Source organism: Symphalangus syndactylus, chromosome 5 (genome assembly GCF_028878055.3).
Source record: "Symphalangus syndactylus isolate Jambi chromosome 5, NHGRI_mSymSyn1-v2.1_pri, whole genome shotgun sequence".
Lineage (NCBI taxonomy): Eukaryota > Metazoa > Chordata > Mammalia > Primates > Hylobatidae > Symphalangus > Symphalangus syndactylus.
Window position 1 is genome coordinate 136886845 of NC_072427.2, and position 18478 is coordinate 136905322.

General features: G+C 39.9%; 1 protein-coding gene across 46 annotated transcripts in view; it reads right to left on the reverse strand.

The window, feature by feature from the left end:
- Positions 1-18478, reverse strand: part of PLEKHA5 (pleckstrin homology domain containing A5) — a 253151-nt gene that overhangs the window by 65814 nt on the left and 168859 nt on the right. For 24 of the 46 annotated variants that reach the window (XR_008658014.2, XR_008658013.2, XM_055280463.2 and 21 more), the window contains one exon: positions 2360-2440. The exons of 19 other annotated variants lie outside the window; for them this stretch is intronic. Coding sequence is in view for 25 of the 27 variants with exons in the window: in XM_055280463.2 (XP_055136438.2) it covers positions 2360-2440 (81 nt within the window). In the remaining 2 variants the exon portion in view is untranslated. 3 more of the 46 variants (XM_055280495.2, XM_063640768.1, XM_063640767.1) reach the window with 3 other exon arrangements.

The window sequence follows — 18478 nt, forward strand, 5'->3', positions numbered from 1 at the left end:
TCTCAGCCTCCTGACTAGCTAGGACTATATGTGTGTGCCACCATGCCTGGCCAATTTTTTAATATTTCGCAGAGACAGGGTCTTGCTTTGTTACCCAGGCTAGTCTCAAATTCCTGGGCTCAAGCGATCCTTCAGCTTTGGCCTCACAAATTGTTGGGATTACAGGCATAAGCCACCTCGCCAAGCCTGGATTCAGTTTCAAGTCTTTTTTATTTGACCAATTTTAAGAAAATTACTGCCTAGGTAATTTCTTGAGTGTTCTCCAAGGAAGAAAAATGCAAACATTTCCAAAAACTGAGTGGCTATGATTCAGAATAAAATAGGTTATAAAACATTTTGCCATTGTATTTCTAGCTAAGTATCAATAACTTATTAATACAACATTGTCATTTAACTTCAGAAAAGCAAACTGTAGCAGTACATTTTCCCTGGATAATAACATGATGAGGGAAACCTGGAGAAAAATAAAATACAATTTCAGTTTGTGCAAATTTATAAACACAGTTTAAAAAATGTGTCAGGCTGTCACTTTAATCTATTAAGGATGCCCTGCATAATAATTAAGTCCTTTACTAGTGGCTGAATAAAAATAAGACAGTCTGAAGACTTCCCAGCCTTAACAGCACTGAGAGTTAACACTGATTTCCTGGTAACTGGTGACTCAGCCATGCCCAGGCAAGGCTGCTGACATTAGACATTCAGATCTTTCTGTTCTGTACAATTTTAGTTTTCTTTCACATATTAATATAAAGAAATATTTATATAAATCTATTGCTCTTTCAGTATTCAAGGTCAGTGATGCTATAATGTGCCAGTTTCAGACATCTTCACTTCCGCCCCCCCGCCAGCCCTTCCCACTTCAGATCTCCACATTTTGGGAAAACCCCAATTAGAACTTTTAATGCAACTGAACAATTTAAACTATCAGACTTTCGCATCATGAACCATGAATGTTGAGCATTACTAAAAAAAAACAAAAAACAACCAAACCAAACAGGAAATCCAGGCTACCATTCTCATCTAAAATATGCAAAATGTGATAAAAACATAACCTATTATAACAAAATCCCTTTGATCTCATGTCAATTTAGCATTATATAGATGACATATTTTACTGACAGCTTCAGACACTGCAGAAGGTATCAGTTTTGGAATAAGTATTAAGACTCTCGGTGTGGTACTTTGGAATACAGTACCAAGGTCTATAATCTGGTGATTAAGAATTGAAAGATTCCATTTTCTTTTGATAAGTAAAGCTGTTTAACTTTAAATATTTAATAGTTTGTTAATCTCTTTATTGCAAATTTGAGACTATTTTCAGTCATCTAATAATATACTTTAAATATTTTGAAAACTGTGCTGAAATATAAGTCATCCTCTGATCAACTGTATCCACTCCTCAGTTACATGGCCCTGTGATGCAGATCCCATGGCAACTGAATGAAATAGAGGCCTTAAAAGCCAGTGTGAGCTCAAAGTCGTTCTTTTTACTAGGTGCCTTATATATTTTAATCAAAATATATATTCATTTTTCATGTTAGTTAATTTTCTTCTTCTGCATGATTTTTAAAGATTGTAAAGGTCATACGCCAGAGTAATTTGAGGGTGTTTAAGTGGAAGAAGCTGATGTTGAGAAACACATAGCTAGAAACATTTAGACCATGAGATACACAAAAATTTGATAGAAACATATAATGACTTCTTTTGCAGATCTGCAGATTACTAAGGTTCCTAAGTTAAAGCCAGCCAACTCCATGACACACATTTTGAATAAGGAAAAAGAATAGGGTAACTTATGACAGTCTTGACGACTGCTTGAGAATGGTAAGAATACAGCGAGAAAATACCCCCAATATGTTAAAAAGCAGCTATCTTTAAGTTTTACCATACCATAGTACAGAAACTAGATTTAAATAACGCCCATACAAATATAATCTTTCTTAAAACACTAGGTTGGGGGAAGTTATGGAGGGCTACCCCTGAAAGTAAATATTTTTACAAAGCCTTTTCCCTAAAAAATAGGTATAATGCTTTTAAAATTAATAAAACCATATGAAAATCTAGTAATTTTGCAAATGTACTGCAGACCTCCAAGTACATATCAATCAAATACTCTGCACAAAAACTTTAGGAAAATGGCACATTTAATATTCAACAGCAAAATGTTCAGCGAAGCCATGCTAAGAATACTGCAGCATCTTGAAAAGCATGGATGAATTGTGGTTTTCCAAATAAATATAAACAAAAAATAAAATAAGAAAAACACTGATGTCATGAGTAAATCTGAGAATAAATCAAAACTGTCACTGAGGGATTTTGCAGATGATAAAGCAGTATCATTCACTGTCCAAGACCTTACTTGCTGGTACAGTTGGGGTCTTAGCGCCGAGTTCTCAATCATTGTGTGAACCATGGTGATAATAGGTTCATTTTCTTTCATCTATTTCAAATCAGGAGGAGCATACAGCAAACATCAGTTTACAGCATAGCTAGATTTGAAAGACGACACTGTAAATATAGCCTCTACTTTAATATCTTCCTAATAGTGCAGTTGTTTACATTTTACCCCATGGTTGTACAGATTTAATTCATATAAACCATTTCAAACAAGTATTAAACGCTGTGAAATACTTCCAAGAAAAAACTACTAATTGCAACACTGTCACAACTAGTTTTACTTCATACATATAATCATGATATAGTCAATTAATGAATATTTCTACATATACTAAAATAGATGATAAATCATAATTCAAAGGGTAAACGAAAGGGCGAGAACCTACACAATCAGGAGAAAAATAGTATAATTTAATTGATTATGAATTCAGTAATAAAGCTGAAAATGATAATTCAGTTCTGTGTAAGGTTATAAAAAATTAGTTCTCTACAAATATTAAAATATAATATATTGAATGTGTCACTTAATCACATATTTTATTAAAGGTAATCTTGACATTTATAGGCACTCTATTTTGGATTTTCTCACAGTATAATACCACGTGTAGAATTACACAAGGATATGCAAACTAAGACTTAATTCAGCAAAGACTTGGTATGTCTCCTCAGCTTCTAAAAGGGTAGTCTGAAACCAAGCTTAACATTTCCAGCTATGTTGTACTTAATTACTGCCTCTAGAAAAATATTTGTTTTAGCAGGCTCTGTACTTGAGTTAAAGCACTCAAGAGACCATTATGATGTATATAGTAAAAGGCCAAGAAAGCTTTACCATTTGTAAGTAGACAGGTCTGTTTATAATGGTAATTTGTAATGTTTACTTTATGTAATTTTCATCTTTCATATATAGAAAATAAGTATTTCTATCATGGCTGACAAATGCTACCTTACTGATTCAGCTAAGTCTACAACAAAAGTTCATTAATCTCAAAATTAGTAATTTATTAATATAATGTAAGAAAAAACTAAATCTTAAAACTCTTTTTCTAGACAATTATATTTTCAGTCTAATTGCCAATAAAATTTGTTTAGTTATCAAAATTAGAAACCTCCTGTGACTGGTTTAATCTACTTTTTAGTCAATTAAGTGATAATGAAACACACGCTTGTCTTTTAGCAATATCCCAATTAAAAGTTTCATTCAGACTAGACCATTTATTTTTAAATCTCTGTGCCTACAACTGCTTTTTGGAAGTGAGGACACGAAAAAAAAAAAAAAAACTTCCCTGAAGAATAGATTGACAAATTTTAGTCGTACATCAATGACTTTTGACAAAAGTATTCACATATGTAACAATCAAAACATACAGAATGTTTCCATCTACCCAGGTAGTTCCCTCATGTTACTTTACCACCAACCTGATTAATTAATAAATTAATTTTGTCAAACTTATTAATTAAATGTAAAGGTATTTGGAACAACACATCAGCTAAACAAAAAATTCTTACTGTTATGGTGATCTGCTGCCCAGATTGGAATGCAGTGGGCCTATCATGGCTCACTGCGGCCTCAAACTCCTAGGCTTAGGTGATCCTCCCACATCAGCCTCTCGCACAGCTAGGACTACAGGCACATGCCACCATGCCCAGCTAATTTTTTATTTTTTGTAGAGACAAGGTCCTCATTTTGTTGCCCAGGCTGGTCTTGAACTCCTGGGCTCAAGCAATCCTCCTGGCTCTTCTTTTATAATTGTTTTGGGGGAGCCAGGAACCTCGCTCATAAGAGATGGTGAAATTGATAAAGGTTGTGTGTTCTGTTTCACTGACCGGCGGTTATCCCATCTCTCTTCCTTTCCTTGGGCCTGCCTATTCCTCGAGACACAACAATATTGAAATTAGGCCAATTAATAACCCTACAATGGCTTCTAACAGTGCAAGTGAAAGGAAGACTTGCATGCTTATCGCTTTAAATCAAAAGCTAGAAATGATTAAGGTTAGTGAGGAAGGCATGTCGAAAAGCTGAGACAGGCCGAAAACTAGACCTCTTGTGGTAAACATTTACCCAAGTTGAGAAGGCAAAGAAATAAGTTGTTGAAAGAAATTATAAGTGCTACTCCAGTCAACATACAAATGATAAGAAAGCAACACAGCCTTGTTGCTAATAGGGAGAAAGTCGTAGTGGTCTGAAGAGAAGATCAAACAGCCACAACATTCCCTTAAGCCAAAGCCTATTCCACAGCAAGGCCCTAACTCTCTTCAATCCTATGAAGGTTGAGAGACGTAAGGAAGCTGCAGAAGGAAAGTTGGAAGCTGGCAGTTTGGTTTATGGAAAGAAGCCATCTCCATAACATATAAGTGCAAGGTGAAGCAGCAGGTGCTGATGGAGAAGCTGCAGCAAGTTATTCAGAAGATCTAGCTAAGATAACTGAAGAAGGTGGCTGCATTCAATGATAGATTTTCAATGTAGACGAAATAGCCTTGTATGGGAATCAGATGCCACCTAGGACTTTCATAACTAGAGAGGGAAAGCCAATGCCTGGCTCCAAAGCTTCAAATAGGATGACGCTCTTGTTTGGGGCTAATGCAGCTGGTAATTCAAGCTGAAGCTGATGCTCATTTACTATTGTGATAATCCTGATGTTAAATCTACTTTGCTTATGCTCCAAAAACGGAACAACAAAGCCTGGATGATAGCACATCTGTTTACAGCATGGTTTACTGAATATTTTAAACCCACTGTTGAGAACTACTGCTCAGAAAGATTTCTTTCAAAATATGAGTGCCCACTGACAATAAACCTAGTTACCCAAGAGCTCTGATGGAAACACATAAGGAGATTAATGTGGTTTTCACGACTGTTACCACAACACCCATTCTGCAGCCCATGGATCAAGGAGTCATTTCAACTTGCAATTATTATTATTTAGGGAATGCATTTCATAAGGCTCTAGCTGGTACAGATAGTGATTCTTCTGATGGATATGGGTGAATTCAAGAAGAAACTTCTGGAAGGAATTCACCATTCTGGATACTAGATATTTGTGATTTAAGAGAGGAGGTCAAAATAGCAACATTAACAGAAGTTTGAAAACACTGGTTCCAACTCTCATGAATGAGTTTGAGGGGTTTAGAACTTCAGTGGAGGAAAGAACTGCAGATGTGGTGGAAATAAAAAGAATAAGAAGTGAAGCCTGAAGATGTGAGTGAATTGATTCAATCTCATACTAAAACTTGAGTGGACGAGGAACTGCATCTTATGGATGAGCAAAGAAAGTAGTTTCTCGAGATAAAATCTACTTCTAGTGAAGATACTGTGAACATTGTTGAAATGACAACAAAGCATTTAGAATATATAAACTTGGTTGACAAAGCAGCAGCAGAGTTTGAGAGGATTCAGTTCAATTTTACTTTTTTTTTTTAAATTTTTTGAGACAGAGTTTTGCTCTGTTGCCCAGACTGGAGTGCAGTGGAGTAATCACAGTTCACTGCAGCCTTGACCTCCCCTCCTGGGCTCAAACGATCCTGCTGCTTCAGCCTCCCAAGTAGCTGGGACTACAGGCATATACATTTTTAATCCTGGCTGATTAAAATTTTTTTTTTTTTTTTTTTTGCAGAGACAGGGTCTTGGTATGTTGCCAAGGCTGGTCTCAAACTCCTGGCCTCATGCAATCCTCCCACCTTGTCCTTCCAAAGCGATAGGCATGAGCCACCATGCCCGACCCCACTCCAATTCTGAAAGAAGTTCTACGATGGGCAATATGTTCTCAAACACCATTGCATGCTACAGAGAAATGTTTTCGTGAAAAGAAGAGTCAATTGATGTAGCAAACTTCATTGTTGTCTTATTTTAAGGAACTGCCACAGCCATCCCAACCTTCAGCAACCACCACCCTGATCAGTTAGCAAATGTCAACATCAAGGCAAGACCTTCCACTAGCAAAAAGATTAGGACTTGCTGAAGGCTCAGATGATCATTAGTGTTTTTTAGCAATACAGGTTTTTTTTCTTAGACATAATGCTATTGCACATTTAACAGAATACAGTATAGAGTAAGCATAACTTTTACAGGCACTGGGAAACCAAATAAAATAAAAAAAAAACACGCCCAGCTAATTTTTGCAGAGATGGGGTTTTGCCATGTTTCCCAGGCTGGTCTTGAACTCCTGAGCTCAAAGCGATCCACCAGCCTTGGCTTCCCAAAGTGCTGGGATTACAGGTGAGAGCTACTGTGCCTAGCCTGCATTCTTTTTTTTTTTTTGAGAGGGAGCCTCGCTCTGTCACCCAGGCTGGAGTGCAATGGTGCCATTTTGGCTCACTTCAACCTCCGCCTCCCGGGTTCAGGCAACTCTCCTGCCTCAGCCTTCTGAGTAGCTGGGATTACAGGTGCCCACCACCACACTCAGCTAATTTTTGTATTTTTAATAGAGACGGGGTTTCACCATGTTGGTCAGACTGGTCTCTAACTCCTGACCTAAGATGATTCACCTGCCTCGGCCTTCCCAAAGTGCTGGGATTACAGGCATGAGCCTGGCCTTCAAGTTCTTAAAAAAAAAAAAAAAAAAGAATACACATAATTCACTTCTGGTTTGAATATGAGAATCCTAGAAACCATTTTAAGAGTGGTGTTAACAGTCTACATATTGTGTTGTAAGGAATCAGAGGAAAGACTACATGGTACACGTAGGATGTTTAAGGATTCACTTGAAATGAGTTAAATGCTTTGCTTCTTGCTTTAATTCCTTCTTTGAAGCAACAGGTAATACAGATTTACATTTAAGTTAATTGCTAAATTATAAAGCTATTATAAAAGGCAGATTATTTCATAATAATAGGAATGAAAATGTATGATTCAGGCCTTATACAATTTTTTTTAAGTTTAAGGGTTTTATTATCAAAGTCTTGTAAAATAATTTCAGAAATTGTACATCAACATGGCACAGACTGTAGCCTACTTTTGTTTTTACTGCACAAAGTGGAGCTTGAAATGTAACAAAGAAAGCAGTTGCTTAACTACTTTGCATATATAACATGAAATCACTGTGTGCCTAAGAATACTACTGCAGTAACACAAATTTATCGGTTTTATACAACTTGAGATTTTATTTTTTTTTTTAGACAGAGTCTCACTGTCGCCCAGGCTGGAGTGCAGTGGCACGATCGAGGCTCACTGCAACCTCCACCCCCCGGGTTCAAGTGTTCTCCTGCCTCAGACTCCCAAGTAGCTGGGATTACAGGTGCCTACCACTAATTTTTCTATTTTTAGTAAAGACGGGGTTTCACCATGTTGGCCAGGCTGATCTTGATCTCCTGACCTCAAGTGATCTGCCCGCCTTGGCCTCCCAAAGTGTTGGGATTACAGGTGTGAGCCACTACAGCCAGTCAGAGTTGTCTTATTTTACAAGCATATGAAGGTCAATTTCCAACACTGAGTTTAAAACAAATAAATTAATGAAAGAGTGGAAAATTCAAAATAAGGGCAAGAGATGAGTTTTTTGTTTTTTTTTTCTTTAAGGTGGACTCAGGATAGATAGCTTTCACTGATGTAGATGTGGAATAAATTATTTCAGGAAAAAAAAATCCCAAACATGAAAAACTATACAACTGTACTTCAAAATATACTATTTACTCACTGCCAAAGACAGTTTTACTTGAAATCTTGTTTCTGTAATTAAACCTTAATTAGCCATCAAAAAAGGTTAGTGCATAATAACCACTCAAAGTTAAACCAAAATCACAAAAATTTTGCTACAAGGCTTAAAGGATTATCTATTTCTTTTCTCTTTTTTTTTTGAGATGGAGTCTCGCTCTGTCGCCTAGGCTGGAGTGCAGTAGCACGATCTCGGCTCACTGCAATCTCCGCCTCCTGGGTTCAAGTGATTCTCCTGCCTCAGACTCCGGAGTAGCTGGGATTACAGGCATGCACCACCATGCCTGGCTAATTGTGTGTGTGTGTGTGTTTTTTTATTAGAGACAAGGTTTCGCCATGTTAGCCAGGCCGGTCTGGAACTCCTCACCTCAGGTGATCTGCCTCCCTCAGCCTCCCAAAGAGCTAAAATTACAGGCGTGAGCCACAGTGCCCAGCCGGATTATCATTTCAAATGCTCATTTCCAGATGGAACTATGTTAATTTGTCATGTCAACAAACAAGACCATAAGTAGATCCATCATATTGGAGCATTTTAATGACATTTAGGATATTCTTGCCACAATAACATGCAATCAGTGCATTTCCTACATGGCTCTATTATGGCAATGAATAAAATTCTATAAGTACTATAAGTGAACTTAATACAGGAAATTATATGACATAAACAATCCATTCTTGCTGTAGATGCATGCAGCTCTTCATTTTTGTTATGAAGAAGCACCAATAGTAAAACGGGTTACACCATCAGATTTCACCATGACAAGAATTGCTTACGTCATACCATTTTCTAAAAGCTTTTTGATGTAAATAAGTAGTATCAGTAACAAGAGCTTTATAACCATTAATAACTCAGAGCTATATACATCTAGGGTTGAGATGAACAAATACAACATTGAGAAATCACACAAAGGAATGACACTGATGCATGTATACAGCTGGATTCCCATAGAGGCAATATTCAGTCACTCATATCCATGTCTTCTTCATGAAGATCATTCCCATTCACTTTGCGTTCTCCTAGTGAGTCACCAGTTCCCTTTTCCACAGAACGTTTCTTTGTTTTAGGGGAACCTGCTTCTATTGCTTTCTTCTCTTTTTTTTCTCTCTCTCACTGTCATACCCTTGTTCCTCTTCATCATAAACCCATGTAACTTTTACATCTGTATCACTCTGATTTTCTTTCCTGGTCCTTTTCCTTATCTTTACTCTTCTTCTTGCTTGTTGATTGTTCTCTTTCATTCCTATTTCTTTATCTTTCTTCTTCTTTTTATGTTTCCCAGGGGATGGTGAGAGAGACAATTTTCTTTTAGGAGACTGAGACTTTTTAGAAGATCTTGTTCCACTCCTGCTTCTTTGTTGTCGTCTCTCTGTACTTCTATAACGTCTAGCTGTGCTGTAACTTTCTGGGGGTGTTTTCGAACGTTTCTTCTGTCTTCTTTCTTTTTGTCCTTCGTTTTTGATGTGCTCCTTGACCTTCTACCTCTCTCTCTAGAATGAGATCTTCTCTGTCTTGAGCTTTTGGATAATCAACGACTCCTAGACTTACAATGTAATTACTCTCTTGATCTGCTTCTTGACTGTGTCTAGAAGATGAGAGTCCTCCTCCTAGAAGGTGATCTTGAATGCCTTCTTTCTTCTTTATCTGGTTCTATAGCAGACGAAATTACGGAGTGTGCTTCTTGTACTCTTTTCATAGCTTCCTCTATTTTTTTTTTTGAGACAAGAGTTTTGTGCTCGCCGCCCAGGCTGGAGTGCAATGGCACGATCTTGGCTCACTGCAACCTCCACCTCCAGGGTTCAAGCGATTCTCCTACCTCAGCCTCCTAAGTATTTGGGATTACAGGCATGCGCCGCCATGCCCGGCTAATTTTGAATTTTTAGTACAGACGAGGTTTCACTATGTTGGTCAGGTTGGTCTCGAACTCCTGACCTCAAGTGATCCACCCGCCTCAGCCTCCCAAAGTTCTGGGATTACTGGCATGAGCCACCACGTGGGACCCCTTTCTCTATTTCTTTACTAGAGGTATCCGATTTCAGACTTGGTGAAACAAGACCAGCAGCTACATGCTTCGATCAACAGTACTCATAAGCTTCAGCAACTGATCTGTGGCAGCAGACTGAGTTCCAGTTTGCTCCAGGAAGCCCACGTGCGGCAAGGGCAGGAACAAGAGTAGGAGCCCCCAAGGCAGCAGGTGGAACAGCGCCAGCCTGAGTAAGTGGGTTAGGAGTAGGCAGGAGCCCAACACCAGGCAGAAGACCTGCCATTGCATTAGCTGGTGCCAACAGAGACAAGCCTTGGCCTTATCAGGAATAACTCCTTCTGCATATGGTACGTTATCAAAGCTCTGTCAAGGAATACAGTGTTTGTCAGACATGGTGCGACAACTGCTGAGTCTGGATCACGGAACTTAACGAGATTGAGATTGGCAAAGGTGAATTATCCGGCGGGAAGAGGTGTGGTTCGTCGATCTTGCCTAGGAAACCGAAGAGAGTCCGCATCTGCTCAGAGCTAGCGCTCGGGGAGATTAGTCACCTATTACCTCGATGCCGCCGCCACCACCTCCTCCGCCACTGGGCCTGCCGCTGCGGCCCGGATCCGCAGTGCTGGGGACGATGGTAGTGTTGCTCATGGCGCTGCTCGCGTTCTCGCTCCTGCTTTAACACATCAAACACACAGTGAGGAGGGGGAAGAGGAACCGGTTCGTGGGAGGAGGGTGTCCGATGCTACAGCCTCTGCTGCTTCAGCCACTGTTGCCACCTTTTCTCCACCCTGCTGCACGCCGCGGGGGTGGGGATGAGAACACGCTAGTTGGAGACCACGAGAAAACAAACGGCCACCCCCACCTCGCCTCCAACCGCACAATTTTCATAATTAACTCTAGCTGTAAATAAGAAAACATACGTGGCAACATCTTGGAAATACACTTAGGTAATAATGCCGGTGTATTTCTGTTCACAACAAAACACATTTTTACTTGAAATTTCTAAGTCCAAATGTTTAGAAAAACTATCTAGAAAATCTGATACTTAATCCTGGCCTCTTTAGCAGTTTTGAGGTCTGTTGGGCAAATATGAATAACTTGATTTATTTCTTTAGATGGAGTATCGGACTGTCGCCTGGGCTGGAGTGCAATGGGGCGATCTCAGCTCACTGCAACCTCTGCCTCCCTGGTTCAAGCGGTTCTCCTGCTTCAGCCTCCGGAGTAGCTGGGATTACAGGCGTGCGCCACCAAGTCCAGCCAATTTTTTGTATTTTTAGTAGAGCCACTGCGCCTAGTCTTCAAATAGGTTTTTTTTTAAGATGGAGTTTTGCTGTTGTTGCCCAGGCTGGAGGGCAATGGCGCGATCTCGGCTCACTGCAACCTGACTCCCAGGTTGAAGCGATTCTCCTGCCTCAGACTCCCAAGTAGCTGGGATTACAGGCATGTGCCACAACGCCCAGCTAATTTTTTGTATTTTTAGTAGAGACGGGGTTTCTCCACGGTAGTCAGGCTGGTCTCAAACTCCTGACCTCAGGTGATTCGTCTGCCTTGGCCTCCCAAAGTGCTGGAATTACAGGCCTCAGCCATCGTGCTGGGTCTTTTTTTTTTTTTTTTTGAGACATAGTCTCGCTGTCACCCAGGCTGGAGTGCAGCTGTGCCATCTTGGCTCACTGCAACCTCTGCCTCCCAGGTTCAAGTGATTCTCCTGCCTCAGCCTCCTGAGTAGCTGGGATTACAGGCGCTCATCACCCCGTCAGGCTAATTTTTGTATTTTTAGTAGAGACGGAGTTTCACCATGTTGGTCAGGCTGGTCTTGAACTCCTGACCTCATGATCTGCCCTCCTCGGCCTCCCAAAGTGCTGGAATTACAGGCGTGAGTCACTGCACCCCACCTATTGAATAACTTCGTTTTAAAAGCCCATCATCAAAAACCATTGAATTATATGTAATTACATCTGCTAGGATCTTGTGCAGAATTTCCCAACTGACACCCATGGGCTGGAAATGGGTTACAAGGTGTGGGGACAAGGACCACCTCAGCTTCAGAACGCCTAGTCTGCTCCCTGCAGGGCTAAGGCTCATGACATCACCTCCTGCTTATTTGTTTCAAGGTGCTGTACAAATATCCTCACTTTCTATGTGTCCACACATGAAAAAAGGTAGCACCAAGACAGTGCTTGTTTCAGAAAACCTAGACTTCTTTTTTTCATTTCTAACTAAAAAATTAAAAAAAAAAAGAAAGAGAGAAGGGGTTTCGCCATGTTGGCCAGGCTAGTCTCGAACTCCTGGGCTCAAGGCATCCACCCGTCTTGGACTCCCAAAGTGCTAGGATTACAGGCATGAGGCATCACACCCAGCTGACTTTTCTCCTTTCTTTGGTGTAGTTCTCGTACCTGGCAAAAGAAAAAAAAAAAGCCACCCCACAAAACTACCTATGGAGATTTAAAACCTTTACAGGTCTGGGCCCTGGCAATTCTTATTGGGAACTGGGGCAAAGACAGCCTTGAGTATTGTACTTTGTTTTTGTCTTTCTGAAGATTTACTGTCAGTTCTGAGAAGTCAGGCTTGTGAACCATGGTCCTATCCTGGCACCAATTCAAGTAAACATGACTGCCAAAGAATTTTTCAAGGTCCAGATGAGTTGATAACAGATACTGATCAAGGTAATTGCACAACTATCAAAGATAAAAAACTTCAAACTAAGTAAACACAAGTATTGGATCTAGATTAAAATATTTTCTTGTTGTCTAAGTATAAGATACAGCATTAAGAGATTTTAACCCCCTTTTAAAAGCTGATGTGCAATGGCACAATCTCAGCTCACTGCAAGCTCCACCTCCCTGGTTCAAGCGATTCTCTTGCCTCAGCCTTGTGAGTAGCTGGGATTACAGGTGCCCACTACTACGCCCAGCTAATTTTTGAGTTTTTAGTAGAGACGGGGTTTCACCATGTTGGCCAGGCTGGTCTTGAACGCCTGACCTCAGGCTTCCCAAAGTGTTGGGATTACAGGCGTGACCCACCGTGCCCGGCCAGTTACTCTTTTTCTTAAGAGATGGGGTCTTGGCCATGCGCGGTGGCTCACGCCTATTGTACCAGCACTTTGGGAGGCCAAGGCAGGTGGATCACTTGAGGCCAGGAGTTCGAGACCAGCATGGGTAACATGGTGGAACCCCCCTCTCTACAAAAAATTAGCTGGGCATGGTGGTGCAGGCCTGTGGTCCCAGTTACTTGAGAGGCTGAGGCAGAAGGATCACTTCAGCCTAGGTGGATGAGGCTGCAGTGGGCCAAGACTGCCACTGTACTCCAGCCTGGGTGACAAAGCCAGATCATGTCTCAAAAAAAAAAAAAAAAAAAAAGCTCAAAGAAAAGATATCTTAAAAAAAAAAAAAAAAAAAAAAAAACAACAGGGTCTGACTATGTTGCCCAGGCTTGAGTGCAGTGCTTATTCACAGATGTGATCCCACTACCAATCAGCATGGAAGTCTTGACGTGCTGCATTTCCCACTGGGCTGGCTCACCCCTCCTTAGGCAGCCCAGTGGTCCTCCATTCCCAGGAGGTTGCCATATTGATGCTGAACTTAGTGTGGACACCTGATCAGCATAGTGCACAAAAGCCCACAACTCCTGGACTCAAGTGTTCTTTCTGCTTCAGTCTACTTGGTAGCTGGGACTATATAGCCTTGTGCCACTGTGCCAGCTACTTTAGTAGCTTTTAAATGTCTGTTTCAAACCTATCGCTGGAGAAATGAGACCAGCTCTGAACTCAGAAAAAATAGGATATTCTAACTCATGAGGTAAAATGCTCCTGAATCATTTGGGGAGGGGGAAAAGAGATGAGTAGTGAGCAGAGCCAAGATAGTCATTCATACAATTCATCCTTAGAAAAAATTAATTCTCCACACTCCCTTTAAATATAACAAGCGATTAAGCAGTGGCTTAATTGCTCTCTTAAAAGTTTATATAATAAATAGTCTAGAGGCAGGGTGTGGTGGCTCACACCTGTAATTCCAGCACTTTGGGAGGCTGAAGTGGGTGGATCACCTGAATTCAGGAGTTTGAGACCAGCCTGGCCAACATGGTGAAACCCCATCTCTACTAAAAACACAAAAATTAGCTGGGTGCGGTGGCGTGCGCCTGTAGTCTCAGTTACTCAGGGGGCTGAGACAGGAGAATCAGTTGAACCTGGGAAATGGAGGTTGCAGTGAGCTGAGATGGCACTGCTGCACTCCAGTCTGGGCAACAGAGCAAAACTCCGTCTCAAAAAAAAAAAAAAAAAAAAAATTCATATAGAACAGTGCTGTCCAACAGAACTTTCTGTGATGATGGAAATGTTCCACATCTGTGTAGTTCAATATTGACTACTTGAAATGGGGCTAGCGTGACTGAGGAAATGTTTTTACTTATATATATATGTAACTACAAATTTAAATAGCCACATGTGGCTAGTGGCTATTATATTAGATACCAGGTCTAAAAATTCTACACCAGTAGGCTGGGGGCGGTGGCTCACATCTGTAACGGCAGCACTTTGCGAGGCCAAGGTGGGAGGATCACTTGAGGTCAGGAGTTCGAGACCAGCCTGGCTAACATGGTGAAACCCTGTCTCTAAAAAAAAAAATACCAAAATTAGCTGGGTGTGGTGGTGGGCGCCTGTAATCCTACCTACTCAGGAGGCTGAGTCAGGAGAATCACTTGGACCTGGGAGGTAGAGGTTGCAGTGAGCCAAAATCGTGCCACTGCACTCCAGCCTGGGCGACAGAGGACCAGTAAAGCAAGTATGATTTTCCCCATGATCTGCAACTGATTTGCAGAAGGGGAAACCTTTGCTCAAGCTGTCTTGTAACTTAGTTTACTTGAGTCTGAATTCTGTGCTAATAGTTCCTTTTTTTTTTTTTTTAACAGTCTGGGTGGATACAGAGCAGTGCTTCTGTTCTTCACTGTTAACTAAGAAGAAGACCCATCTCTTGCTGTCATTTTCCATTTCAGTGGAAAAGGGACTTTTTCCTGAGTTCTTAATGACTTCTTCGGAAAAGATTTTTTAAGTTGGGAATCTGTCTTAACAAAAGCAAAAAACCCCATAGCATAATCACAGAATACTCCATTTTCTCAAGAATGTCCTCCTGTGTCTACATCAATAAGCTCTTAAGATATGCAGCAAAACTAAAAAGCTGAAGAATTTGACATGCCCACGGTGAGGCTTTAGGGAATGTGCGGGTCTTTATAAATAGGTCATTTAGATAATAACCATGTAAATTTGCCTTCCACTCTCTCTAGGCACATCTGAAAGTCCAAGAACCTGAGATTGAAGGGTATATGCTACCTATTGAAACCACTCCTCAACAGGAAGCAGGGAAATTTGAAGTGACTTCAGTAATAGAAGAATGTAAATAAGTCTCTTTATAACTGAAGGGGTTATTGAGATTATTTCAGAAGTTTTAAAGTAATTTGAATAAATTATCTCATGTTTTTCCTATAAGTAAAACCTGCAAACGTTATTGTTGTTAGATAGTCATAAGAATCAACAATATTTTTAAAGATATAGCTAGACTTTATAATATTTCCCCTTTTCTTCAAGGAAGATAGATTATGTACTTGTGGTATATTTGAAAGCAAACTTTGAAGGCCTGGGCTAGTGCCATTCCAAATAACTTACTTACATTTGCCTACGTATAAATTTTACAGATCTGATTTTTTTTTTACTTCAGTAGCTTAAAATATTTTCCTTGTTTAATGGCCTTTTCCTAATCACTATTCCTTTAATTTCAAGCAAGGCTACTACTATGTTTATTCCTGGCATCCACAGGAAACAGGAAATATTAAAAGAACTCAAGATCAATTAAAAAAATCTTTTACTGTGAACATAAGGTTTGAAATTGTCACATTTTCTTCTTTGCAAATATTTTAAGGATACACTAAAATCTACCATTTTTAAGTGAAAAAACATTCCTGAAGCGAAAATCTTAACATCTCTGTTAGTCAAAAAGGTACTTGTTCTTGACATGGATAAATCTATTCTAAAATATACTTGAATTTTATTTTATTTTTGAGACAGAGTTTCGCTCTTGTTGCCCAGGCTGGAGTGCAATGGCGCGATCTCAGCTCACCAAAACCTCTGCCTCCTGGGTTCAAGAGATTCTCCTGCCTCAGGATCCTGAGTAGCTGGGATTACAGGTATGTACCACCACGCCAGGCTAGTTTTGTATTTTTTTTTTTTTTTTTTTTTTTTTAGTAGAGATGGGGTTTCTCCATGTTGGTCAGGCTGGTCTTGAACTCCCAACCTCAGGTGATCTGCCTGCCTCGGCCTCCCAAAGTGCTAGGATTACAGGTGTGAGCCACCGCACCCGTCCAAATTTTAAATCAAAATTAAAATAACTTCTAGATAGAAGGATCTGGATTTTATCAATGGTTAACTGTGTTCTTACAAAGATACAAATGGCACTGAGTAGCTGAATTCCTACCATTAATTCAAAGATTTATCAGCTTATGTTTCAACAACATAATGACACCTTTAGGTCAATTTTAGAAATGGTTTTGGCATTTATACTCAACCTTATTTCTTTCCAAGTTTTGAACAAGAATTCTACACTGTGGGCATTAGCATCATGCCTTATCTTTGCATCCTGAGTTCCATAAATCTTTGCAGAATGAATAAACTTGCTGAAAAATGTACATAAAATTAAGACGGGGCAAAACCTACTGTAAAATTAAGACAGAAGCAAAGCCTGGTATAATGAGCTACTTTTACAATTTTTTAACTGTAAAATAGTATTTATAATATTTTGTAAATAAAAATAGAATTGTATAACTATTATGCATTTTATAATACGTAGGGACATTTTGTTTTCACTTTGCTGTCTTGTTAGAGCCATAGCTAGAAGCTGATATTCCTCAGGTAACAAAGACAGCAGCCTGAAACTCTAAGAACAGAATGACCCATTAATTTTGAAGGAAGTTAAAATAGAATTTTTAAAAGATGAAAGAAAATCCATTAATAGAAGGCTTTCACCCCAGCTTATGATTTTGGGAAAGTCATGGAATCTGATTTAATGGGGATAAAGGTAATTGGTCCGTATGCTGCAGAGCCTGTGTATGTGAAACAAGTGGGATGTGGTATAGGATGGTGCTTTGTGAACTGTAAAGTGATACTTACACAGTAAGGTTGAACAGGCACTACACAGGTACACCATGCAGAGAACGGAGTGTTTTGGAAGTATCTGAGAAATGGTGACTCACTGGCTGGAGAAACGGGTTTATGGGGGAGGAATTATTTCACAAGTTGTGGCGTGGTGGTGGAAGACTGAAGGCTTAAATGACAAAAAGAGACTTTTTTTGTAAGGCAAAAGGAGTCTGTGAAATTTCCTGAGTTGGCTAAAAGACATAATGTGGCAGGAGCTTCAGGAAGATTAAATGAGCAACTGGACCTAATTTCAATTTCAGCAGTCACAGACTTCCCATTTACCGAGGGCTTACTAGTTCCCCTTACTGTGTTAAGAAGTTTATAGATATTACCTCAATTAATCGCTAACAACCCTTAAAGGTTCACACTACTACTCTGTTACAAATGTGAGAGTGGAGGCTTACAGTTAACGAACTTACTATCCAAAGCCAGGGAAATTAAGATGAGGAATATCCAAGACTATTATACAATAAAACGGGATACACGACGAAATCCAGATGTGAGACCAGGAATATTGCTATGTGCATGCAGAGATTCAGGAGAAGCATTACAGAGATTTGCTGACTCAATGATTTGCTGACTAAAGATTCAGGAGAAGCACTGCCAAGATTTGCTGACTAAATGGTAACGAGGGATCTCACATACATAAGGTGTTATGGTAGCCTTTGTTCTCCTAAGCAAACACCACGCCAACATGTAATCAGCTAAAAAAAATCTGTTCAGATAGTTCTATAGAATCTCATGATTTTTCCATTTTCAGTGAAACTGTTTCTAAAGTACATTTAATTCCAGTTTAAAGTTATCAGTTTAACTTTAATACATGCTGATGTTGGGCAGACAAGATTTTAGGAGAACATAATACAACTCCAGGCACTTGTCTGACTTAATTCTGCCATTTTCACAAATTTGGAAAATCTCCATCCTTACAGTGATGGAGCGGCAGGCAGGATGCCAAGGAGGCTTGTTATACCTTAGGTCCTTCCAGGTAGTCTGCCACTTGTTTTTCTTCTTCTTCATCAGTCAGACTGTGAAAGACTGGTGTCAGGCTGTCCCAGCCATAGCCTGTAGAGGAGACTCGGCCTCACTTTCTCTATGTGTTATCCTCTTTTCCGCTGGGGGTTTTAAGGTGCCAGCCTTAAAGTTCCTGGTCTAAGCAAATAGTAAAACAAGAGTGCTGATGGCTCTCAAAGCCCACTGAGTTCCTTCTGAAGGAAGATGTATTCAATAAATGTTTGTGACATGACCAAAGTTAATAGCAACTGATATTCTGAACCATTT